At 47.0% G+C, this 27,845-nt stretch overlaps 1 protein-coding gene across 8 annotated transcripts in view; it reads left to right on the top strand.

The window, feature by feature from the left end:
• FAM13C (family with sequence similarity 13 member C) overlaps nucleotides 1-27,845 on the top strand; it is a 914,350-nt gene that overhangs the window by 650,034 nt on the left and 236,471 nt on the right. For 6 of the 8 annotated variants that reach the window (XM_063961752.1, XM_063961756.1, XM_063961750.1 and 3 more), the window contains one exon: nucleotides 25,262-25,463. In XM_063961752.1, coding sequence (XP_063817822.1) covers nucleotides 25,262-25,463 — 202 coding nt within the window. The remainder of the gene's footprint in view (nucleotides 1-25,261; nucleotides 25,464-27,845) is intronic. The other 2 variants (XM_063961754.1, XM_063961753.1) reach the window with 2 other exon arrangements.

Below are 27,845 nucleotides of genomic sequence, written 5' to 3'. Positions count from 1 at the left end.
GGCATAGGAACTTTTTTAAGCAACCAAACTTCCTTCATAAAGCTTTTCAACCAACTCCTACTCCAGATACCAGTCCGGAAACACAAACTACCACAGTCATGACAAGCTCTATACGCCTTTCTCCTAGTACTGCCTGATTCATCATACAAACAGTGATCTAGATCTTTTCTGCTAGTAGTGCTTGCCTTATTATATAGGCTGTATCCCATTCATGTTGTGGTCTCTCCAAATACTGCGTTCTTCATTCATGCAGAAATCGACCCATTGCTGTAATCCTCTCTGCTAGTACTGCTTGCCTCATTCATGCATACAGTGGTCCATTGCTGTAGTCCCCTCTCCTAGTACTGCTTGCCTCATCCATACAGACAGCGGTACATTGCTGTAAGTCCCTCTCTTAGTACTGCTTGCCCCATCTATACAGACAGCGGACCATTGCTGTGGCCCCCTTTACTAGTACTGCTTGCCTCATCCATACAGACAGTGGTCCATTGCTTTGGGCCCCTTTACTAGTACTGCTTGCTTCATCCATACAGACAGTGGTCCATTGCTGTGGCCCCCTTTACCAGTACTGCTTGCCTCATCCATACAGTGGTCCATTGCTGTGGCCCCCTTTACTAGTACTGCTTTCCTCATCCATACAGACAGTGGTCCATTGCTGTGGGCCCCTTTACTAGTACTGCTTGTCTCATCCATACAGACAGCGGTCCATTGCTGTAGTCCCCTCTTCTAGTACTGCTTGCCTCATCCATACAGACAGTGGTCCATTGCTGTAAGTCCCTCTCCTAGTACTGATTGCCTCATATATACAGACAGCGGTCCATTGCTGTAAGTCCCTCTCCTAGTACTGCTTGCCCCATCCATCCATCCAGCGGTCTATTGCTGTAGTCCCCTCTCCTAGTACTGCTTGCTTCATCCATGCAGACAGCGGTCCATTGCTGTGGCCCCCTTTACTAGTACTGCTTGCCTCATCCATACAGACATTGGTCCATTGCTGTAGTCCCCTCTTCTAGTACTGCTTGCCTCATATATACAGACAGTGGTCCATTGCTGTAAGTCCCTCTCCTAGTACTGCTTGCCTCATATATACAGACAGCGGTCCATTGCTGTAAGTCCCTCTCCTAGTACTGCTTGCCTCATATATACAGACAGCGGTCCATTGCTGTAAGTCCCTCTCCTAGTACTGCTTGCCTCATCCATACAGACAGCTGTCCATTGCTGTGGCCCCCTTTACTAGTACTGCTTGCCTCATCCATACAGACAGCGATCCATTGTTGTAACCTCCTCTACTAGTACTTCTTGCTGCATGATATACTGCAGTCCATTGCTGTATTTTCCTCTGCTATTATAGTTTGCCTCATCCATACAGTACATACAATGGTCCATTTCTATAATCACCTCTCCAAATACTGTTTTTTTCTTTTAGCCAAATTATTGATACAAGTATTATCACGCATAGGAAAGCCTTTGACAGTGAATCTTCATGTCATTAACCTCTTGATACATAGTGCAAGTGGGAAAAAAATCGCTGGTGCTTTCTGTCCCACAATTACATCTGCAGAAAACGTTGCCTGTGTGGATTCATTTACAGGTCCATTGAATAACATGGTGCAGAATGTATAATTGAGCTGTAGCATTTAGAAATCAGTTACGATATCGCATAATTTAGGAAATAAAAGTATAAATATATTTGGTTGCTGTGGGTAACTGTATGCAGTGCACCAAGTGTAGTTGTTACAGAAAACAATCATTAATCTATAAATAATTAGCAAATTTCCACAACTCGTTGAATTTATTTTTGCCAATTTTCTAAATTGATTATGTATTAACTTCACCTTTCTTATATTGCTTTATATATTATTTTGGGTATATTTTCACATACATTTCTTGTCTTCTAATTCAATTTTCTCTGACGTCCTAAGTGGATGCTGGGACTCCGTAAGGACCATGGGGAATAGCGGCTCCGCAGGAGACTGGGCACAACTAAAGAAAGCTTTAGGACTACCTGGTGTGCACTGGCTCCTCCCACTATGACCCTCCTCCAGACCCCAGTTAGAATCTTGTGCCCGGCTGAGCTGGATGCACACTAGGGGCTCTCCTGAGCTCCTAGAAAAGAAAGTATATTTTAGGTTTTTTATTTTCAGTGAGATCTGCTGGCAACAGACTCACTGCTACGAGGGACTAAGGGGAGAAGAAGCGAACCTACCTGCTTGCAGCTAGTTTGGGCTTCTTAGGCTACTGGACACCATTAGCTCCAGAGGGATCGAACACAGGACCCGACCTCGATCGTCCGGTCCCGGAGCCGCGCCGCCGTCCCCCTTACAGAGCCAGAAGCATGAAGATGGTCCTGAAAATCGGCGGCAGAAGACTTCGGTCTTCAACAAGGTAGCGCACAGCACTGCAGCTGTGCGCCATTGCTCCTCATGCACACCTCACACTCCGGTCACTGATGGGTGCAGGGCGCTGGGGGGGGGGGCGCCCTGAGCAGCAATATTAACACCTTGGCTGGCAAAAAAATCACAATATATAGTCCTAGAGGCTATATATGTGAAAAATACCCCTGCCAGAGATCCATAAAAAAGCGGGAGAAAGTCTGCCGAAAAAGGGGCGGGGCTATCTCCCTCAGCACACTGGCGCCATTTTCTCTTCACAGTGCAGCTGGAAGACAGCTCCCCAGGCTCTCCCCTGTAGTTTTCAGGCTCAAAGGGTTAAAAAGAGAGGGGGGGCACTAAATTTAGGCGCAAAATTGTGTATTATAGCAGCTTTAAGGGAAAAATCACTGTGGTTAGTGTGAATCCCTGTATTATATAGCGCTTTGGTGTGTGCTGGCATACTCTCTCTCTGTCTCCCCAAAGGACTTTGTGGGGTCCTGTCCTCAGTCAGAGCATTCCCTGTGTGTGTGTGCGGTGTGTCGGTACGGCTGTGTCGACATGTTTGATGAGGAAGGTTACGTGGAAGGCGGAGCAGATGGCGATAAATGTGATGTCGCCCCCTGTGGGGCCGACACCAGAGTGGATGGATAGGTGGAAGGTATTAACCGACAGTGTCAACTCCTTACATAAAAGGCTGGATGACGTAACAGCTGTGGGACAGCCGGCTTCTCAGCCCGCGCCTGCCCAGGCGTCTCAAAGGCCATCAGGGGCTCAAAAAACGCCCGCTACCTCAGATGGCAGACACAGATGTCGACACGGAGTCTGACTCCAGTGTCGACTAGAGATGAGCGGGTTCGGTTTCTCTGAATCCGAACCCGCCCGAACTTCATGTTTTTTTACACGGGTCCGAGCGACTCGGATCTTCCCGCCTTGCTCGGTTAACCCGAGCGCGCCCGAACGTCATCATCACGCTGTCGGATTCTCGCGAGGCTCGGATTCTATCGCGAGACTCGGATTCTATATAAGGAGCCGCGCGTCGCGGCCATTTTCACACGTGCATTGAGATTGATAGGGAGAGGACGTGGCTGGCGTCCTCTCCGTTTAGAAATTAAAATAGATAGGAGAGTGAGAGTGAGACACTTCATTTACTTACTGGAGCTTAGGAGGAGTTATACTAGTGACTGATGACCAGTGACCTGACCCACCAGTGCAGTTTTATAATTTATTATTATTTAATAATCCGTTCTGTTCTTGTTCTCTGCCTGAAAAAAACGATACACAGTGACTCAGTCACACTCACATACCATATCTGTGCTCAGCCCAGTGTGCTGCATCATCTATGTATAATATCTGACTGTGCTCACACAGCTTAATTGTGGGGGAGACTGGGGAGCAGTTATAGGTTATAGCAGGAGCCAGGAGTACATATTAAACAGTGCACACTTTTGCTGCCAGAGTGCCACTGCCAGTGTGACTGACCACTGACCACTGTGACCAGTGACCTGACCACACTGACCACCAGTATAGTATATTGTGATTGTCTGCCTGAAAAAGTACACTCGTCGTGTGACTTGTGTGGTGTTTTTTTATTCTATAAAAATTAAAAAACTCATTCTGCTGACAGACAGTGTCCAGCAGGTCCCTCATTATATAATATATACCTGTCCGGCTGCAGTAGTGATATATATATATTTTTTATATCATTATTTATCATCCAGTCTATACTAGCAGCAGACACAGTATGGTAGTTCACGGCTGTAGCTACCTCTGTGTCGGCACTCGGCAGTCCATCCATAATTGTATACCACCTACCCGTGTTTTTTTTTTTCTTTCTTCTTTATACATACTACATCTCATTATCATCCAGTCTATATTAGCAGCAGACACAGTACAGTACGGTAGTCCACGGCTGTAGCTACCTCTGTGTCGGCACTCGGCAGTCCATCCATAATTGTATACCACCTACCCGTGGTTTTTTTTTTCTTTCTTCTTTATACATACTACATCTCATTATCATCCAGTCTATATTAGCAGCAGACACAGTACAGTACGGTAGTCCACGGCTGTAGCTATCTCTGTGTCGGCACTCGGCAGTCCATCCATAATTGTATACCACCTACCCGTGGTTTTTCTTTTCTTTCTTCTTTATACATACTACATCTCATTATCAACCAGTCTATATTAGCAGCAGACACAGTACGGTAGTTCACGGCTGTAGCTATCTCTGTGTCGGCACTCGGCAGTCCATCCATAATTGTATACCACCTACCCGTGGTTTTTTTTTCTTTCTTCTTTATACATACTACATCTCATTATCATCCAGTCTATATTAGCAGCAGACACAGTACGGTAGTTCACGGCTGTAGCTACCTCTGTGTCGGCACTCGGCAGTCCATCCATAATTGTATACCACCTACCCGTGGTTTTTTTTTCTTTCTTCTTTATACATACTACATCTCATCATCCAGTCTATATTAGCAGCAGACACAGTACAGTACGGTAGTCCACGGCTGTAGCTACCTCTGTGTCGGCACTCGGCAGTCCATCAATAATTGTATACCACCTACCCGTGGTTTTTTTTTTCTTTCTTCTTTATACATAATGAGATGTAGTATCAACCAGTCTATATTAGCAGCAGACACAGTACGGTAGTTCACGGCTGTAGCTACCTCTGTGTCGGCACTCGGCAGTCCATCCATAATTGTATACTAGTATCCATCCATCTCCATTGTTTACCTGAGGTGCCTTTTAGTTGTGCCTATTAAAATATGGAGAACAAAAATGTTGAGGTTCCAAAATTAGGGAAAGATCAAGATCCACTTCCACCTCGTGCTGAAGCTGCTGCCACTAGTCATGGCCGAGACGATGAAATGCCAGCAACGTCGTCTGCCAAGGCCGATGCCCAATGTCATAGTACAGAGCATGTCAAATCCAAAACACCAAATATCAGTAAAAAAAGGACTCCAAAACCTAAAATAAAATTGTCGGAGGAGAAGCGTAAACTTGCCAATATGCCATTTACCACACGGAGTGGCAAGGAACGGCTGAGGCCCTGGCCTATGTTCATGGCTAGTGGTTCAGCTTCACATGAGGATGGAAGCACTCAGCCTCTCGCTAGAAAACTGAAAAGACTCAAGCTGGCAAAAGCACCGCAAAGAACTGTGCGTTCTTCGAAATCCCAAATCCACAAGGAGAGTCCAATTGTGTCGGTTGCGATGCCTGACCTTCCCAACACTGGACGTGAAGAGCATGCGCCTTCCACCATTTGCACGCCCCCTGCAAGTGCTGGAAGGAGCACCCGCAGTCCAGTTCCTGATAGTCAGATTGAAGATGTCAGTGTTGAAGTACACCAGGATGAGGAGGATATGGGTGTTGCTGGCGCTGGGGAGGAAATTGACCAGGAGGATTCTGATGGTGAGGTGGTTTGTTTAAGTCAGGCACCCGGGGAGACACCTGTTGTCCGTGGGAGGAATATGGCCGTTGACATGCCTGGTGAAAATACCAAAAAAATCAGCTCTTCAGTGTGGAGGTATTTCAACAGAAAAGCGGACAACAGGTGTCAAGCCGTGTGTTGCCTTTGTCAAGCTGTAATAAGTAGGGGTAAGGACGTTAACCACCTCGGAACATCCTCCCTTATACGTCACCTGCAGCGCATTCATAATAAGTCAGTGACAAGTTCAAAAACTTTGGGCGACAGCGGAAGCAGTCCACTGACCAGTAAATCCCTTCCTCTTGTAACCAAGCTCACGCAAACCACCCCACCAACTCCCTCAGTGTCAATTTCCTCCTTCCCCAGGAATGCCAATAGTCCTGCAGGCCATGTCACTGGCAATTCTGACGAGTCCTCTCCTGCCTGGGATTCCTCCGATGCATCCTTGCGTGTAACGCCTACTGCTGCTGGCGCTGCTGTTGTTGCTGCTGGGAGTCGATGGTCATCCCAGAGGGGAAGTCGTAAACCCACTTGTACTACTTCCAGTAAGCAATTGACTGTCCAACAGTCCTTTGCGAGGAAGATGAAATATCACAGCAGTCATCCTGCTGCAAAGCGGATAACTGAGGCCTTGACAACTATGTTGGTGTTAGACGTGCGTCCGGTATCCGCCGTTAGTTCACAGGGAACTAGACAGTTTATTGAGGCAGTGTGCCCCCGTTACCAAATACCATCTAGGTTCCACTTCTCTAGGCAGGCGATACCGAGAATGTACACGGACGTCAGAAAAAGACTCACCAGTGTCCTAAAAAATGCAGTTGTACCCAATGTCCACTTAACCACGGACATGTGGACAAGTGGAGCAGGGCAGGGTCAGGACTATATGACTGTGACAGCCCACTGGGTAGATGTATGGACTCCCGCCGCAAGAACAGCAGCGGCGGCACCAGTAGCAGCATCTCGCAAACGCCAACTCTTTCCTAGGCAGGCTACGCTTTGTATCACCGCTTTCCAGAATACGCACACAGCTGAAAACCTCTTACGGCAACTGAGGAAGATCATCGCGGAATGGCTTACCCCAATTGGACTCTCCTGTGGATTTGTGGCATCGGACAACGCCAGCAATATTGTGTGTGCATTAAATATGGGCAAATTCCAGCACGTCCCATGTTTTGCACATACCTTGAATTTGGTGGTGCAGAATTTTTTAAAAAACGACAGGGGCGTGCAAGAGATGCTGTCGGTGGCCAGAAGAATTGCGGGACACTTTCGGCGTACAGGCACCACGTACAGAAGACTGGAGCACCACCAAAAACTACTGAACCTGCCCTGCCATCATCTGAAGCAAGAAGTGGTAACGAGGTGGAATTCAACCCTCTATATGCTTCAGAGGTTGGAGGAGCAGCAAAAGGCCATTCAAGCCTATACAATTGAGCACGATATAGGAGGTGGAATGTACCTGTCTCAAGTGCAGTGGAGAATGATTTCAACGTTGTGCAAGGTTCTGATGCCCTTTGAACTTGCCACACGTGAAGTCAGTTCAGACACTGCCAGCCTGAGTCAGGTCATTCCCCTCATCAGGCTTTTGCAGAAGAAGCTGGAGACATTGAAGGAGGAGCTAACACGGAGCGATTCCGCTAGGCATGTGGGACTTGTGGATGGAGCCCTTAATTCGCTTAACAAGGATTCACGGGTGGTCAATCTGTTGAAATCAGAGCACTACATTTTGGCCACCGTGCTCGATCCTAGATTTAAAGCCTACCTTGGATCTCTCTTTCCGGCAGACACAAGTCTGCTGGGGTTGAAAGACCTGCTGGTGAGAAAATTGTCAAGTCAAGCGGAACGCGACCTGTCAACATCTCCTCCTTCACATTCTCCCGCAACTGGGGGTGCGAGGAAAAGGCTCAGAATTCCGAGCCCACCCGCTGGCGGTGATGCAGGGCAGTCTGGAGCGACTGCTGATGCTGACATCTGGTCCGGACTGAAGGACCTGACAACGATTACGGACATGTCGTCTACTGTCACTGCATATGATTCTCTCACCATTGAAAGAATGGTGGAGGATTATATGAGTGACCGCATCCAAGTAGGCACGTCACACAGTCCGTACTTATACTGGCAGGAAAAAGAGGCAATTTGGAGGCCCTTGCACAAACTGGCTTTATTCTACCTAAGTTGCCCTCCCACAAGTGTGTACTCCGAAAGAGTGTTTAGTGCCGCCGCTCACCTTGTCAGCAATCGGCGTACGAGGTTACATCCAGAAAATGTGGAGAAGATGATGTTCATTAAAATGAATTATAATCAATTCCTCCGTGGAGACATTGACCAGCAGCAATTGCCTCCACAAAGTACACAGGGAGCTGAGATGGTGGATTCCAGTGGGGACGAATTGATAATCTGTGAGGAGGGGGATGTACACGGTGATATATCGGAGGATGATGATGAGGTGGACATCTTGCCTCTGTAGAGCCAGTTTGTGCAAGGAGAGATTAATTGCTTCTTTTTTGGTGGGGGTCCAAACCAACCCGTCATTTCAGTCACAGTCGTGTGGCAGACCCTGTCACTGAAATGATGGGTTGGTTAAAGTGTGCATGTCCTGTTTATACAACATAAGGGTGGGTGGGAGGGCCCAAGGACAATTCCATCTTGCACCTCTTTTTTCTTTAATTTTTCTTTGCGTCATGTGCTGTTTGGGGAGGGTTTTTTGGAAGGGACATCCTGCGTGACACTGCAGTGCCACTCCTAGATGGGCCCGGTGTTTGTGTCGGCCACTAGGGTCGCTTATCTTACTCACACAGCTACCTCATTGCGCCTCTTTTTTTCTTTGCGTCATGTGCTGTTTGGGGAGGGTTTTTTGGAAGGGACATCCTGCGTGACACTGCAGTGCCACTCCTAGATGGGCCCGGTGTTTGTGTCGGCCACTAGGGTCGCTTATCTTACTCACACAGCTACCTCATTGCGCCTCTTTTTTTCTTTGCGTCATGTGCTGTTTGGGGAGGGTTTTTTGGAAGGGACATCCTGCGTGACACTGCAGTGCCACTCCTAGATGGGCCCGGTGTTTGTGTCGGCCACTAGGGTCGCTTATCTTACTCACACAGCTACCTCATTGCGCCTCTTTTTTTCTTTGCGTCATGTGCTGTTTGGGGAGGGTTTTTTGGAAGGGACATCCTGCGTGACACTGCAGTGACACTCCTAGATGGGCCCGGTGTTTGTGTCGGCCACTAGGGTCGCTTAGCTTAGTCATCCAGCGACCTAGGTGCAAATTTTAGGACTAAAAATAATATTGTGAGGTGTGAGGTATTCAGAATAGACTGAAAATGAGTGTAAATTATGGTTTTTGAGGTTAATAATACTTTGGGATCAAAATGACCCCCAAATTCTATGATTTAAGCTGTTTTTTAGTGTTTTTTGAAAAAAACACCCGAATCCAAAACACACCTGAATCCGACAAAAAAAAATTCGGTTAGGTTTTGCCAAAACGCGGTCGAACCCAAAACACGGCCGCGGAACCGAACCCAAAACCAAAACCCAAAACCCGAAAAATTTCCGGCGCTCATCTCTAGTGTCGACGAGGTTGAGACATATACACAATCCACTAGGAACATCCGTTGCATGATCTCGGCAATGAAAAATGTGTTACACATTTCTGACATTAACCCAAGTACCAAAAAAAAGGGGTTTTATGTTTGGGGAGAAAAAGCAGCCAGTGTTTTGTTCCCCCATCAGATGAGTGAATGAAGTGTGTGAAGTGGCGTGGGTTCCCCCGATAAGAAACTGGTAATTTCTAAAAAGTTACTGATGGCGTACCCTTTCCCGCCAGAGGATAGGTGACACGTTGGGAGATATCCCCTAGGGTGGATAAGGCGCTCACACATTTGTCAAAAAAGGTGGCACTGCCGTCTTAGGATACGGCCACTTTGAAGGAGCCTGCTGATAAAAAGCAGGAGGCTATCCTGAAGTCTGTATATACACACTCAGGTACTATACTGAGACCTGCAATTGCCTCAGCATGGATAGTGCTGCTGCAGCGTGGTCTGTTACCCTGTCAGGACAGGGATACTATTTTGCTAACCATAGAGCATATTAAAGACGTAGTCTTATATATGAGGGATGCACAGAGGGATATTTGCCGGCTGGCATCCAGAATTAATGCAATGTCCATTCTGCCAGTAGGGTATTAGGGACCCGGCAGTGGACAGGTGATGCTGACTTTGAAAAGCACATCTGCCTTATAAGGGTGAGGAATTGTTGGGGATGGTGTCTGGGACCTCGTATCCACAGCAACAGCTGGGAAGAAATTTTTTTACCTCAGGTTTCCTCACAGCCTAAAAAAGCACTGTATTATCAGGTACAGTCCTTTCGGCTTCAGAAAAGCAAGCGGGTCAAAGGCGCTTCCTTTCTGCACAGAGACAAGGGAAGAGGGAAAAAGCTGCACCAGACAGCCAGTTCCTAGGATCAAAAATCTTCCCCCGCTTCCTCTGAGTCCACCGCATGACGCTGGGGCTCCACAGGTGGAGCCAGGTGCGGTGGGGGCACGTCTCGGGAACTTCAGCGACCAGTGGGCTCGCTCACAGGTGGATCCCTGGGTTCTGCAAGTAGTATCACAGGGATACAAGCTGGAGTTCGAGGCGACTCCCCCTCGCCGTTACCTCAAATCAGCCTTGCCTGCTGCCCTCGAAGAAAGGGGAGGTAGTACTGGCGGCTATTCACAAGCTGTACTTCCAGCAGGTGATAATCAAGGTACCCCTCCTTCAACAAGGCCGGGGTTACTATTCCACAATGTTTGTGGTACCGAAACCAAACGGTTCGGTGAGACCCATTCTAAAATTGAAATCCTTGAACACTTATATACGAAGGTTCAAGTTCAAAATGGAATCGCTCAGGGCGGTTATTGCAAGCCTGGACGAAGGGGATTACATGGTATCATTGGACATCAAAGATGCTTACCTGCATGTCCCCATTTACCCTCCTCACCAGGAGTACCTCAAAATTGTGGTACAGGACTGTCATTACCAATTTCAGACGGTGCCGTTGGTCTGTCCCCGACACCGAGGGTATTTACCAAGGTAATGGCCGAAATGATGATACTCCTTCAAAAAAAAAGGGAGTTATAATTATCCCTACTTGGACGATCTCCTTATAAAGGCGAGGTCCAGGGAGCAGTTGTTGGTCGGAGTAGCACTATCTCGGGAAGTGCTACAACAGCACGGCTGGATTATGAATATTCCAAAGTCGCAGCTGGTTCCTACGACGCGTCTACTGTTCCTGGGTATGGTTCTGGACACAGAACAGGAAAAAGTGTTTCTCCCGGAGGAGAAGGCCAAGGAGTTGTCATCTCTAGTCAGAGACCTCCTAAAACAAATACAGGTGTCGGTGCATCAATGCACGCGAGTCCTGGGAAAGATGGTAGCTTCTTACGAAGAAATTCCATTCGGCAGGTTCCATGCAAGGATCTTCCAGTGGGATCTGTTGGACAAGTGGTCCGGGTCGCATCTTCAGATGCATCGGCTGATAACCATGTCTCCAAGGGCCAGGGTGTCGCTGTTGTGGTGGCTGCAGAGTGCTCATCTTCTAGAGGGCCGCAGATTCGGCATACAGGACTAGGGTCCTGGTGACCACGGATGCCAGCCTTCGAGGCTGGGGGGCAGTCACACAGGGAAGAAACTTCCAAGGACTATGGTCGAGTCAGGAGACTTCCCTACACATAAATATTCTGGAACTAAGGGCCATTTACAATGCCCTAAGTTAGGCTAGACCCCTGCTTCAACACCAGCCGGTGCTGATCCAGTCAGACAACATCACGGCGGTCGCCCATGTATACCAACAGGGCGGCTCAAGAAGCAGGATGGCAATGGCAGAAGCCACAAGGATTTTCCGATGGGCGGAAAATCATGTGTTAGCACTGTCAGCAGTGTTCATTTCCGGAGTGGACAACTGGGAAGCAGACTTTCTCAGCTGGCACGACTTCCACCCGGGAGAGTGGGGATTTCATCCAGAAGTCTTCCAAATGATTGTACACCGTTGGGAAAGGCCACAGGTGGACATGATGGCGTCCCGCCTCAACAAAAAGCTAAAAAGATATTGCGCCAGGTCAAGGGACCCTCAGGCGATAGCTGTGGACGCTCTGGTGACACCGTGGGTGTACCAGTCGGTTTATGTGTTCCCTCCTCTTCCTCTCATACCCAAGGTACTGAGGATAATAAAAAAAGAGGAGTAAGAACTATACTCATTGTTCCGGATTGGCCAAGAAGAGCTTGGTACCCGGAACTTCAAGAACTGATCTCAGAGGACCCATGGCCTCTGCCGCTCAGACAGGACCTGCTGCAGCAGGGGCCCTGTCTGTTCCAAGACTTACCGCGGCTGCGTTTGACGGCATGGCGGTTGAACGCCGGATCCTGAAGGAAAAGGGCATTCCGGAGGAAGTCATCCCTACGCTGATAAAGCTAGGAAAGAAGTGACTGCAAACCATTATCACCGCATATGGAGAAAATATGTTGCGTGCTGTGAGGCCAGGAAGGCCCCAACGGAGGAATTTCAGCTGGGCCGTTTTCTGCACTTCCTACAGTCAGGGGTGACTATGGGCCTAAAATTGGGTTCCATTAAGGTCCAGATTTCGGCTCTGTCGAATTTCTTCCAGAAAGAACTGGCTTCACTGCCTGAAGTTCAGACATTTGTTAAGCGAGTGCTGCATATTCAGCCCCCTTTTGTGCCTCCAGTGGCACCTTGGGATCTCAACGTGGTGTGGGATTTCCTAAAGTCGCATTGGTTTGAGCCACTTAAAACCGTGGATTTGAAATATCTCACGTGGAAAGTGGTCATGCTGTTGGCCTTGGCTTCGGCCAGGCGGGTGTCAGAATTGGCGGCTTTGTCACGTAAAAGCCCTTATCTGATTTTCCATATGAATAGGGCAGAATTGAGGACTCGTCCCCAGTTTCTCCCTAAGGTGGTATCAGCTTTTCATTTGAACCAACCTATTGTAGTGCCTGCGGCTACTAAAGACTTGGAGGATTCCAAGTTGTTGGACGTAGTCAGGGCCCTGAAAATTTATGTTTCCAGGACAGCTAGTGTCAGGAAAACTGACTCGCTATTTATCCTGTATGCACCCAACAAGCTGGGTGCTCCTGCTTCAAAGCAGACTATTGCTCGCTGGATCTGTAGTACGATTCAGCTTGCACATTCTGCGGCTGGACTGCCGCATCCTAGATCAGTGAAAGCCCATCCCACGAGGAAGGTGGGCTCTTCTTGGGTGGCTGCCCGAGGGGTCTCGGCTTTACAACTTTGCCGAGCAGCTACTTGGTCGGGGTCAAACACATTTGCAAAATTCTACAAGTTTGATACCCTGGCTGAGGAGGACCTAGAGTTTGCTCATTCGGTGCTTCAGAGTCATCCGCACTCTCCCGCCCGTTTGGGAGCTTTGGTATAATCCCCATGGTCCTTACGGAGTCCCAGCATCCACTTAGGACGTCAGAGAAAATAAGATTTTACTCACCGGTAAATCTATTTCTCGTAGTCCGTAGTGGATGCTGGGCGCCCATCCCAAGTGCGGATTGTCTGCAATACTTGTATATAGTTATTGTTTAACTAAAGGGTTATTATTGAGCCATCTGTTGAGAGGCTCAGTTATATTTCATACTGTTAACTGGGTATAGTATCATGAGTTATACGGTGTGATTGGTGTGGCTGGTATGAGTCTTACCCGGGATTCAAAATCCTTCCTTATTGTGTCAGCTCTTCCGGGCACAGTATCCTAACTGAGGTCTGGAGGAGGGTCATAGTGGGAGGAGCCAGTGCACACCAGGTAGTCCTAAAGCTTTCTTTAGTTGTGCCCAGTCTCCTGCTGAGCCGCTATTCCCCATGGTCCTTACGGAGTCCCAGCATCCACTACGGACTACGAGAAATAGATTTACCGGTGAGTAAAATCTTATTTTCACCTGTTTTGACTTTTGCCGTTATTTTATTAAATAATATTAATAAAAATTCAATCTAATTCATTTGTTTTCTACCGCTAATTCTGGACGAACTTGCTGTGGACTAGCCATATACACCCTGTAGCCACACTTTGGGGGAATTCAATTCCTCTGCATCACTGTGATGAGCCATTCCAGAACGGTTGATTCTATTTCGGAGTGGGAGAAGGGACCTTCTGACGTATCTAGGGGAGGAGACACGTCACCAGGGGGAGGAGCTACGGGCAAACAGGGTACCCGAAAAGTACCCTCGCGGGCTCGCTTCGCTCGCCACGCTTCTGGCTCGGTGGCTCGCTCCGCTCCGCTTCGCTCGCCACCTGATTACTAAAGGTAATAGTTGGTGGCGTAGATAGTAGAGGAACTATCCCGCTGGCCTTGCTCCTCCCCCTTGTGTTGTGACTCCTCCCCCAGACGGAAAAGGTCCCTTAGCCCACTTGATTCTAGCATCTACCATTCCAGAACAGCACATCGCGTCCACCGCATTGCAACTTTTCCCTCGCACCGCATTGATTTGAATTCCCTTCCTTGTCACGATTTCAAGGAAGACCGATCTAAACCAGACATTTTTAGAAGTTTCATGTAGACATTTCAGAATCATGGCAAATTTGTTGACATGCTGGGCCTCTTGGTGATTTTTTTGTTAGTGATTTGTAACCAAAGCAAACCGCAAGATTTCTACAGCTTCCTGGGCAGTTACATATTTTTGGCAAACACACTTGTGTTTTTGCACTCTCATGTACAGCCATGGGTTAAACATACTTTGGCTATTGGCTACATTATGGAGCGCACACATTGTAGAGCTAAGATGTCCTAGAAACAGTCATTTATGCGTCAGAACAATTTGTACAGATAAATGTAATATTTCCTTTTCATAGTAGTGTTGTTCAGTCTTTGGTCTCCTGTTCCTACTTTGGGGAATTGTTCTTGTATTGTTTACAGTCTGAGGCCAGTACAAAGAAATCCATGTACAATTAACACTGCAGGGAGTATTGATAGAAACCTTATACTCCTGTACATCTGCAACATCTACAACAGACTTCTCCAGCTAAACAAGAGTTCAATATAGTGTTCCTTAGAGATGATATCTTTTTATCACTGAATCATACAAATGGAGCCTTATTGTTGCCAGACTGCAACTTGTGATATGCAGTACAACTCATACCCCTTTTCCACTTGTATCATGGGTCGCAGCGGGGAGCCTGACACGGCTGCGACCCGTGCTACAGGCCCCTTTCCTACAGCGCTCACCAACCCGGCATATTGCCGGGTTGGTGACGTTGCTAGTGACGTGGCAGGGGCGGTGCTGGGAGATCACATGATCTCCCAGCGCCGCCCTTCCATACACTGTGAATGGGAGCCGTGTCGCATCGACGCGGCTTCCGTTCACACTACACAGCTTACTGGGTTGAACACGTGTTCAACCCGGCTAGCTACCCGGGTTGGATTCCCGGATCACTAGATCCGTGAATTTGCAGGGGGGGCCGTTTCCACTAGGAAAAAACACGGGCAAATGCGCTCCCCAGCGCATTTACCCGTGTTTTTAAAGCCAGTGGAAAAGGGGTATAACAGTATACTTTTAGGATGAAGAGAAATGGTAACACATTGTGTATTTAGCCTCAGTATATTGTTATTATTATTAACCTTTATTTATATGGCGCCACAAGGGATCATAAAGTACATAAAGAAGCAAAACAAGAAAAAAATGACTTACAGTTCAAGACAATATAGGACAACTACAGGGTATATAAACCTAGCAGTATCAGCAGACGACACTGAAATAAGTATCAGGATGGCAGACAACCAATGGATTTGTTGCCGTTGAAAGGGATTATGGAGTAGAAGATGGTTTAAGTAAAACTACATGGGGGGAGAAGGCTCTACTTCTGAGAGAGTTCATGGGCAAATGCAAGGGGGGTTTCTGGTTGCCCAGAAACCCCCCTCCTCTTGGCAAGTGGCTCAAATTATGACATCAATAGCAATGTTATATAATACGATAATATATAATATAATACGATTACTAGAGCTGCCGCCACATCATGCAATGTAAGGGACAGAGCAGAGCTGTTGCACATGCCCAGTGGTAGCAGCTTCTTCTACCAAGTTTTCTGTGTGTGTGGATCTGAGTCCTCAATCAGTGCACTGGACCATATAGTAGCTGCCAGCAAGAAGAGACAGGTGCCTTACCATGAGGTGGAAGGATGTGTGATTAGAAAATGCAGTTCTGTCTCCTACTGGTTCTATTATTTCTCTGACGTCCTAGTGGATGCTGGGAACTCCGTAAGGACCATGGGGAATAGACGGGCTCCGCAGGAGACTGGGCACTCTTAAAAGAAAGATTAGGTACTATATCTGGTGTGCACTGGCTCCTCCCTCTATGCCCCTCCTCCAGACCTCAGTTAGAATCTGTGCCCGGCCAGAGCTGGATGCACCTAGTGGGCTCTCCTGAGCTCACTAGAAAAGAAAGTATTTGTTAGGTTTTTTATTTTCAGTGAGATCTGCTGGCAACAGACTCACTGCTACGAGGGACTGAGGGGAGAGAAGCAAACCTACCTGCTTGCAGCTAGCTTGTGCTTCTAAGGCTACTGGACACCATTAGCTCCAGAGGGATCGAACACAGGGCCCGACCTCGATCGTCCGTTCCCGGAGACGCGCCGCCGTCCCCCTTGCAGAGCCAGAAGACGGAAGATAAAGATGAAAAACGGCGGCTGAAGACTCCTGTCTTCATTAAGGTAGCGCACAGCACTGCAGCTGTGCGCCATTGCTCCCATAGCACACCACACACTCCGGTCACTGTTGGGTGCAGGGCGCTGGGGGGGGGGGGGGGGGGGGGCGCCCTGGGCAGCAATTAGTTTACCTTTTTGGCACAAATAGCACATAATACAGTGTATAACACTGTTTATGTGCAAAAAACCCCGCCATTAACATTATAAAAAGCGGGAGAAGCCTGCCGCTGAGGGGGCGGGGCTATCTTCCTCAGCACAGCCAGCGCCATTTTCTCTTCACAGCTCCGCTGGAAGGACGCTCCCCAGGCTCTCCCCTGCAGTATCCAGTACAACAAGGGTAAAAAAGAGAGGGGGGGCACATAAATTTAGGCACAATTTTTGTTAATAAGCAGCTATTGGGAAAAATCACTCAGTATAGTGAAAATCCCTGTGTTATATAGCGCTGTGGTGTGTGCTGGCATACTCTCTCTCTGTCTCCCCAAAGGACTTTGTGGGGTCCTGTCCTCAGTCAGAGCATTCCCTGTGTGGTGCGGTGTGTCGGTACGGCTGTGTCGACATGTTTGATGAGGAGGGCTACGTGGAGGCGGAGCAGGAGCCGATAAGTGTGATGTCGCCCCCTACGGGGCCGACACCGGAGTGGATGGATATGTGGAAGGTATTAACCGAATCAGGGGAATACTATACACAAGCTTTGATTGATACTGTGTGTTCATACAACGGTGTTTTAGAGTATAGATATTCATCTTTTTACATATGGTTAATTTTATTTGCTGTTGATGTATTTAACACTATAATAAACAATTTCATATAGAAGACTGTCAACTCTCCGTGATTTACACCCATTTGCAACACCCTAAGCGCAGCCGTTTTTCTTTTTTTATTGATGACGTAACAGCCTTGGGACAGCCGGCATCTCAGCCCGCGCCTGCCCAGGCGTCTCAGAGGCCATCAGGGGCTCAAAAACGCCCGCTAGCTCAGATGGCAGACACAGATGTCGACACGGAGTCTGACTCCAGTGTAGACGAGGATGAGACAAATGTACAGTCCACAAGGGCCATCCGATGCATGATTACGGCAATGAAAAATGTGTTGCACATTTCTGACATTAACCCGGTTACCACTAAAAAGGGTATTATGTTTGGGGAGAAAAAGCAGCCAGTGACTTTTCCCCCATCTGATGAATTAAATGAATTGTGTGAAGAAGCGTGGTGTTCCCCTGATAAGAAACTAGTGATTTCTAAGAGGTTACTGATGGAGTACCCTTTCCCGCCAACGGATAGGTTACGCTGGGAGACATCCCCTAGGGTGGACAAGGCGCTCACACGATTATCTAAAAGGGTGGCACTGCCGTCTCAGGATACGGCCGCCCTAAAGGAGCATGCAGATAGAAAGCAGGAGGCTATCCTGAAGTCTGTATATACACACTCAGGTACTATACTGAGACCTGCTATTGCTTCAGCATGGATGTGTAGTGCTGCAGCAGCATGGTCTGATACCCTGTCAGACAACATTGGTACCCTCGACAGGGATGCTATTTTGCTAACCATAGAGCATATAAAGGACGTCGTCTTGTATATGAGGGATGCACAGAGGGACATTTGCCGGCTGGCATCTAGAATTAATGCAATGTCCATTTCTGCCAGGAGAGTATTATGGACACAGCAGTGGACAGGTGATGCTGATTCTAAAAGGCACATGGAGGTTTTGCCTTATAAGGGTGAGGAATTGTTTGGGGACGGTCTCTCGGACCTCGTATCCACAGCAACAGCTGGGAAGTCGACTTTTTTACCTCAGGTTCCCTCACAGCCTAAGAAAGCACCGTATTATCAAGTACAGTCCTTTCGGCCTCAGAAAGGCAAGCGGGTCAGAGGCGCATCCTTTCTGCCCAGAGGCAGGGGTAGAGGAAAAAAGCTGCACCAGACAGCCAGTTCCCAGGAACAAAAATCTTCCCCCGCTTCCTCTGAGTCCACCGCATGACGCTGGGGCTCCACAGGTGGAGCCAGGTGCGGTGGGGGCGCGTCTCCGGAACTTCAGCGACCAGTGGGTTCGCTCACAGGTGGATCTCTGGGTTCTACAAGTGGTATCTCAGGGATACATGCTGGAGTTCGAGGCTACTCCCCCTCGCCGTTACCTCAAATCAGCCTTGCCAGCGGCTCCCAGGGAAAGGGAGGTAGTGGGCAGCTATTCACAAGCTGTACCTTCAGCAGGTGATAATCAAGGTTTCCCTCCTTCAACAGGGACGGGGTTACTATTCCACAATGTTTGTGGTACCGAAACCAGACGGTTCGGTGAGACCCATTCTAAATTTAAAATCCTTGAACACTTATGTAAGGAAGTTCAAGTTCAAAATGGAATCGCTCAGGGCGGTTATTGCAAGCCTGGAAGAGGGGGATTTTATGGTGTCGCTGGACATCAAGGACGCTTATCTGCATGTCCCCATTTACCCACCTCACCAGGAGTACCTCAGGTTTGTGGTACAGGACTGTCATTACCAATTCCAGACGTTGCCGTTTGGTCTGTCCACGGCACCGAGGGTATTTACCAAGGTAATGGCCGAAATGATGATACTCCTTCGGAAGAAGGGAGTTATAATTATCCCGTACTTGGACGATCTCCTTATAAAGGCGAGGTCCAAGGAGCAGTTGTTAGTCAACGTAGCACTATCTCGGGAAGTGCTGCAACAGCACGGCTGGATTCTGAATATCCCAAAGTCGCAGCTGATTCCTGCGACGCGTCTGCTGTTCTTGGGCATGGTTCTGGACACAGAACAGAAGAAGGTGTTTCTCCCGGTGGAGAAGGCCCAGGAATTGTCATCTCTGGTCAGGGACCTCCTGAAACCAAAACAGGTGTAGGTGCATCACTGCACGCGAATCCTGGGAAAGATGGTAGCTTCTTACGAAGCAATTCCCTTCGGCAGGTTCCATGCAAGGATCTTTCAGTGGGATCTGTTAGACAAGTGGTCCGGATCGCATCTTCAGATGCGTCGGCTGATCACCCTGTCCCCGAGGGCCAGGGTGTCTCTGCTGTGGTGGCTGCAGAGTGCTCATCTTCTCGAGGGCCGCAGATTCGGCATACAGGACTGGGTCCTGGTGACCACGGATGCAAGCCTCCGAGGTTGGGGGGCAGTCACTCAGGGAAGGAACTTCCAAGGACAGTGGTCAAGTCAGGAGACTTTCCTTCACATAAATATTCTGGAACTAAGGGCCATTTACAACGCCCTGTCAAGCAGAACCCCTGCTTCAACACCAACCGGTGCTGATTCAGTCAGACAACATCACGGTCGCCCATGTAAACCGACAGGGCGGCACAAGAAGCAGGATGGCGATGGCAGAAGCCACAAGGATTCTTCGATGGGCGGAGAATCATGTGCTAGCACTGTCAGCAGTGTTCATTCCGGGAGTGGACAACTGGGAAGCAGACTTCCTCAGCAGGCTCGACCTCCACCCGGGAGAGTGGGGACTTCATCCAGAAGTCTTCACGCTGATTGTAAATCGTTGGGAACGGCCACATGTAGACATGATGGCGTCCCGTCTCAACAAAAAGCTAAAAAAATGTTGCGCCAGGTCAAGAGACCCTCAGGCGATAGCTGTGGACGCACTAGTGACACCGTGGGTGTACCAGTCGGTTTATGTGTTCCCTCCTCTTCCTCTCATACCCAAGGTACTGAGGATTGTAAGAAAGAGAGGAGTAAGAACTATACTCATCGTTCCGGATTGGCCGAGAAGAACTTGGTACCCAGAACTACAAGAAATGATCTCAGAGGACCCATGGCCTCTGCCTCTCAGACAGGACCTGTTACAGCAGGGGCCCTGTCTGTTCCAAGACTTACCGCGACTGCGTTTGACGGCATGGCGGTTGAACGCCGGATCCTAACGGAAAAGGGCATTATTTATTTATTTATTAACAGTTTCTTATATAGCATTACAGATGAAGTGATTCCTACGCTGATAAAGGCTAGGAAAGACGTGACAGCACAACATTATCACCGTATATGGCGAAAATATGTTGCTTGGTGTGAGGCCAGTAAGGCCCCTACAGAGGAATTCCAGCTGGGTCGATTCCTGCACTTCCTACAGTCAGGAGTGACTATGGGCCTAAAATTAGGATCCATAAAGGTCCAGATTTCGGCCCTATCTATTTTCTTTCACTATTGGGCTTAGCTTCGGCTAGGCGTGTGTCAGAATTGGCGGCTTTGTCGTGTAAAAGCCCTTATCTGATCTTCCATATGGACATGGCAGAATTGAGGACTCGTCCCCAATTTCTCCCTAAGGTGGTATCAGCGTTTCATTTGAACCAACCTATTGTGGTGCCTGCGGCTACTAGGGACTTGGAGGACTCCAAGTTACTAGATGTAGTCAGGGCTTTGAAAATCTATGTAGCCAGGACGGCTGGAGTCAGGAAAACTGACTCGCTGTTTATCCTGCATGCGCCCAACAAGCTGGGTGCTCCTGCTTCAAAGCAAACTATTGCGCGCTGGATCTGTAACACGATTCAGCAAGCTCATTCTGCGGCAGGATTGCCGCATCCTAAATCAGTAAAAGCCCATTCCACAAGGAAGGTGGGCTCTTCTTGGGCGGCTGCCCGAGGGGTCTCGGCTTTACAGCTTTGCCGAGCTGCTACTTGGTCGAGTTCAAACACATTTGCTAAGTTCTACAAGTTTGGTGCCCTGGCTGAGGAGGACCTTGCCTTTGCTCATTCGGTGCTGCAGAGTCATCCGCACTCTCCCGCCCGTTTGGGAGGTTTGGTATAATCCCCATGGTCCTTACGGAGTTCCCAGCATCCACTAGGACGTCAGAGAAAATAAGAATTTACTCACCGGTAATTCTATTTCTCGTAGTTCGTAGTGGATGCTGGGCGCCCATCCCAAGTGCGGATTGTCTGCGATACATGTATATAGTTATTGCTTAACTAAAGGGTTATTGTTATGAGCCATCTGTTACTGAGGCTCAGTTGTTGTTCATACTGTTAACTGGGTATGGTTATCACGAGTTGTACAGTGTGATTGGTGTGGCTGGTATGAGTCTTACCCTGGATTCCAAATCCTTTCCTAGTAATGTCAGCTCTTCCGGGCACAGTTTCCCTAACTGAGGTCTGGAGGAGGGGCATAGAGGGAGGAGCCAGTGCACACCAGATATAGTACCTAATCTTTCTTTTAAGAGTGCCCAGTCTCCTGCGGAGCCCGTCTATTCCCCATGGTCCTTACGGAGTTCCCAGCATCCACTACGGACTACGAGAAATAGAATTACCGGTGAGTAAATTCTTATTATTTGTGTATTTATTTATTATATGTGTTACCTTTTCCTGACCACTTATTTATATTATTTAAATGTTTGATATAGCCTATACTAGAGACCATCTATTGTGGTAAATATTAATACTGTATTCCATACAGTATCCAGTGTATAAAAAGACCAATGTTTACATGACTGTCCAGGGTCATTACTAGGTTCTTCTACTGCTCCCCTAAACTCCTGCTCATGCTCTAATGTTCCACAGAATGGGAGATTGTGGACTTAATTTGGAAACCCCCCCTCTAGAAATCCTGCGTTTGCCACTGGAGCTTACATTCTAAAGGGAAGGGGCAGACAGGCAGGGGTGACACAGATGGGGTAGACAGTGAGCGTGGGCAGAGGGCTTAGGGTGAGAGTTTGCTGGGTTTGGTGAATAATTGTTGTTTTCTTATATTGTTTCTGTACATATTGTATTGTTGACATTTGTTACTACTGTGCTGTTATTGTTGATTGTCCAAGTTAAGGAATTTTGCTCTGTTATTAACAGTACTGATTGTTTCTTGTTATGCACTGAATATTTTGTCTAATTCTACATTAGATGCCACAGTGATCAGCGTGGACTGCACTGCTTTGTATAAACAGGAGATTAAAATAATTTATTTCAATCTTATTTTGAAGCAGTTAAGAAGACAGTGATATGGAATTGATGCCTCACTAATTATTTATTTTTGTTATCATTATTTATTTATTTAGCGAGTGGCGTAAGTAATTAATAGTTTTTTTCAGGCTTTTTCGTATGACTCTTTTTAAACATTGCATTTTCCAGTTGTTATGATTTACTGAGCAAACAGAAGTGTTTAGGCATCTCTGATTTAAGCTACAGTACCGGTTACCTTGCTTCGCTACTCTTCTAAAATGTCCATGAGGAGACTCCTAAATCTCCTGCATCCTATCTACTTCTGCAGTAAAGTTGACGGAGACGCGTTGAATCGATATGAATAGCATTACTATGGACCACCTGATAACACGATCCACAGCCACCGCTGCTTCTGGGACAACCTCCTCCAGGATTTTCCGAAGGGGAGTCCTGCAAGACCAGCAACTATATAATTGCATCTTCAATGTGGATAGTTTGTAGTGCTATTCATACAGTATGCAGATGTACTATTTGTTGATCTTTGTTATTCAACGGGTTTAAAGCCATTTTGATGGCATTTAATTGAAAAAGGTCATTTTCTTGTCAGTTGCCAAATGCTTTCATAAAAAAATAATAATAATAATAATAATAATAATAATAATAATAATTTAAATAACAACTCTTAAACATTGTTGAATATTATGGAAAACGTACTTTGTGCTGTGACCTGTATTGTGTGAGTTTGGTGCTGTGGCAGTAGAGCATCAGCTGGGGAAGTGTCAGGCGTGATCTGGTTGTCTTTCCGTATGCAAATAAAAAGCTGAGTTTTATTGTGCACACAACAATATAATATATTCAGTATTTAAAACTGAATTTGACATTTGAATACAATAAAATTAAATTCAAATAATCCTGTGAGGCAGAAAAATATTAGGTTATGTGTAAGTATTTCCTTTTTTAAACAATTGACGTTGACTCTTTAGTTTCTCCCTATTGATGCCTATCTTACTTAATAGTACTGTTTTATAAAGCATATGCATATGTAATTATGTTGCTATTTTTTTACAGCAAGTGTACAGGGCCACTTTATAATATTGATATTACTGGCCAAGTGCTTTCATGTGGTGGATTACTGAACAAAGATACACCCTGTCTGGGAATATATTTTCATTGTCCCTTTAAAACGGGCTTGTCTAGATGAATAAAAAATGACCCATCTTATAACAGCCATTTGTTTCACTTTTATTTATACAGTTTCCCTAATTTCACCCCGATAGGACACTCCCTTACATTGGTCATTGATTTACACTTGCAGTTTGTACCTAGCCGCAATCCAGTTCGGGTGGTATTCAGGTGAACGGCGGTCGGGAGACCGACGGTCACATGACCTCCACCAACATCCCGCCCCCTCACTATCCCGACGGTCGGCATCCAGTTCTGCTTGTGCAGAGTACGGACATTATTGGGCTGATTAAGAATTGGGAGCATGGCTAAAGAAGCTTTGTACCTGGAACAAACTGTGTTGCAATGCATGGGTGCAAATATATTATTTTGCATGCAGGGTAAATACCAGCTGCATTTGCATGTAGCAACAAATGTGGGGCAGATTTTATTTTTACATTGCAATTTAAATTTGACTTTGGCCACGCCGCACCTCACATCTAACAGGAATATTCGATTAGACGTGGAGTTTACCAATTACCGCGCATCAGATTAGCAGGGGTTCAACAGAGTGTGAATCCCAGAGGTTATATTTTCCTTGTAGCTTCAGGAGCTGTGAGGAAAAGTCAGCTAGAAAAAGGCACAGTTGGAGGATCATATGCGGGGAAAACTCAAGATTCCGCAGTTTACGCAGAATGATGAGTAGCAAGAAACAAGGGTGGAAACCGCACCGGTTAAAGAGAGATGCATATGTATAATGATTATCATCTGTAAAACTGATTTTAATCTAAGGATTCAATCCTCATTTTGGAAAACATACACATAAAGTATTATAATCCTTTATGTTGTCTATACACGGTTCCCATCAGTGGTGCTCCCCTGAGTCAGGTAATATCAATGTGAAAACAAGAAAAGTAGAAAGTAGAACACTCTTGTTGGGGAGCACTCTAATACAGATAATATATTGTGGTCAAATGCCCATAGCTATATAAAATATAATACTTTAATAATTCTCATTAAAAATGATATTGAGGAGTTCAATAGGTGCCGATGTGTGTTAATCAATAACAGTGCGAAAAATATATACATACGATTCATAGTTCAAATACTATCATGTGAGCCGAAGTGGGTATACCTGTGGTTCATGGATAATCACAATTTGGTTATAATAATAACCATTATACTGTGAGAAATATGACCATCATTTGATACTGCTTGTATCCCAATTGGGAAGATTATTTAGCAGATAGCTGAATCATAGGTCACAACCTGGGTGCCAAACAGTGCTCAGTATTGGTGACAGGTAGGTGGCAAATATTTGCAGTACCAGGGTGTTCCAAGGTGGTCTCCCATCCAAGTACTAACCCGGCCCTCCACTGCTTGGCTTCCAAGATCAGATGAGATTGGGCTAGAATGATGAGTTTCAGCTTTTAGACGCGGTTAACAGATTTAAGATTTACATGGATTTGTTTGTCTACATACCTGTCATATACCTTACAATGCAGAGCAAGGGCAGGTAGTGAAATAAGATGTTGATACTTACTGCTCAATCAGCGCTGGCTCGCCGGATGTGTAAGGGTAAATCATAAGAAAATTGACCAATATAGGGTGAAGGGAGGGAAAATGTAAATGAGACCCCTAACATGAGAGCAGCCAGAGGTGGATATTCAGTTCAGCAAAGAAGGATGATTGCGGATTTCCTTATTATTATTATTATTATTATTATTATATCTTTTTAATTAGCAGAGATGACAATAACAAAGAAAACTACCCTCACAGAGCTCCAGAACTGGAGGAAAATGCCTCATCTTCCCGGGACCTCCAGCATCACATGGACAAGAAGCTGTTCGATGGTTCCAGCAGACATGGGATTGGGATCTTACACTCTAAGCAGCCGAGGTCCGGTGTCAGATCAGATGGTGGAAAGATCCACGAAGGAAATCAAGTAAGTACTTGACATATTGTTATTTTATATGGTGTTTTATGGATTATGTTTGCTCATGCATGAGGACTGAATTGATATTGTTAAACCCCTAAAGACAAATTTAAATCACTCATTTATTGTCTGCTGTGACTGGGAATGAATCATACCTCTTTCATACATGCTCCAAAATCCCGGATTTTTGCACATGAACGCGCATCAACCTGGGATTTTGGCATGTGTGAAAGGTGCCAACCCGCGCAGGGTGTTTCCCGGGACTTAAGTCCCGGGTAGACAACCTGGGTTAGGTCTGAAAGGTGCGACACGGGAGTTTGCTCCCAGGTTGCACCTGAGTGACGTGTGTGCTTGTGAAAGGGGAGAGGGGGCCGGAGTGAAGAGGGGGGCGTGCGTCGGCTGCTGTAGTCCGTGCTGCTGAGAAGCAGCCGGCGCAGCCTAAAAACAGAGAGGCAGCCTGTTGTGGTGAGTGTGTGTATGTGTGTATGAAATTGTCCTGTGTGTGTATATCACATGTATGTGTGTGTTTGAGTGTGACGTGTAGTAAGACGTGTGAGTGTATAACATGTACGAGTGTGACGTCTGTGTCTGTCTGTGTGTGTGTGTCTGTGACATGAGAGTAGCCTTGTCTTGGCGCTGGCTGCCAGGGTAGACCAGGCTTATGTCTGAAAGTGGTCAGCCCGGGAATTTCCCAGGTTTAGTGTGAAAAACACGGGATTTTTCAGAAATGAAAAACCCAGGACTGAGCAGGGAAATTCCCGGGTCGTATGTCTGATAGGGGTATCAGTGATGTTTGCCGCTCTACAGATATTTCATGCTAAGGTATAAAGCAGGGATCCTATGCTGTGTCAGTGTATTAGGAGGTGGGTATGTGCTAGAGACCAGTGTCATAGTATGTTATCTATTGTTACCTATATAGAGCTCACCTGCAATATCAGCGGGTGGTCTTCTGTATGCCGGCGGTCGGGCTCCCGGCGCTCAGTATACTGGCGCCGGGAGCCCGACAGCCGGCATACCGACACTTATTTTCCCTCGTGGGGGTCCACGACCCCCATAGAGGGAGAATAAAATAGTGTGGCGCGCGTAGCGCGCCACCGTGCCCGTAGCGTGGCGAGCGCAGCGAGCCCGCAAGGGGCTCATTTGCGCTCGCCACGCTGTCGGTAAGCCGGCGGTCGGGCTCCCGGCGCCGGGATGCTGGTCGCCGGGAGCCCGACCGCCGGCCAGCCGTAGTGAACCCATATCAGCTACACAGTACTTGTTACATTATAACAGTCATTAGAATTTGTAGCAAAAGCATTTAAAAGCACTCTTTTCTTACATCTATATTTTCTCTAATGTAAATATTATTGGATCAATGCATTAACATTTTGTTGTTAAAAGACTTTGGGGTCTATGTACTAAGCCTTGGCGAGAGATAAAGTAGATGGAGATAAAGTACCAACCAACCAGCTCCTGACTGTCATTTTTCAAACACAGCCTGTAACATGGCAGTTAGGAGCTGGTACTTTCTCTCTGTCCACCTTATCTCTCTCCAAGGCTTATTATATAGACCCCTTTATCTAGTTCCCCTTTAGTAGAGTTTCCATTGTTTCTCGTCTTCCTGACCGTTGCTCCTGTCCATTCTAGTGCCATAGCCTGTAAAGAGGGCTACAGTATATGACTTTTTGAATTATGTCAGGAGTTTTCATTTGGAGGTGGGCTGTATATTAGGGACAGTGATGTGCTTTTAAAGGCATTATCCCTATTTTTCTACCAATCAAAGGGGAAGGATGACATTGGCTAGAAAAGATAAACCTGCTGTAATACCGGTATACAGTACATGATGATTATTTTCCTGCTTTACAGGAGAGTGCCCCTTCTTGTTGTCGTTCTTTTTTTGCCTCTCTTTTTTTTAATACCTGTTATATATGCTCAGCTTGAGCCTCCATTAGTATGCACAGGGAACTGTGAATTGAGATACACTTGCCGAGTCATCTTCAATCTCTCTCTTAAGGGGGGTACTCAGGGAGCGATCAGTGCTTAAAATCTAAGCAATCTGACTAGATTGCTTAGATTTCAAGCAGCGATCACTCCGTGTGTACCCCTCACAGCGATAGCGATGCGCAGCCCCGTGCATCGCTATCGCTGGTGGTAGATTAGGCCAATCTAGCAGGTCGCTCACTTCACCCGCTGGGTGATATGAGCGCCCCCCATCTCCCCCCGCACGCTCAGCACGCATCTCTCCCAAATCGGGCCTTTACTGTTTAGATAAATAGCCAGTGATCTTATATTGGGCCTAATTCAGACCTGATCGCTAGCAAGCGATTTTTGCACTGCTGCGATCAGATAGTCGCCGCCTACAGGGGGAGTGTATTTTAGCTGTGCAAGTGTGCGAACGCATGTGTAGCAGAG

This window comes from Pseudophryne corroboree, chromosome 3, assembly GCF_028390025.1.
Source record: "Pseudophryne corroboree isolate aPseCor3 chromosome 3, aPseCor3.hap2, whole genome shotgun sequence".
NCBI classification, from domain to species: domain Eukaryota; kingdom Metazoa; phylum Chordata; class Amphibia; order Anura; family Myobatrachidae; genus Pseudophryne; species Pseudophryne corroboree.
The sequence above is the reverse complement of the archived record's forward strand: the minus strand, read 5'-3'. Positions and strand labels throughout refer to the sequence as shown.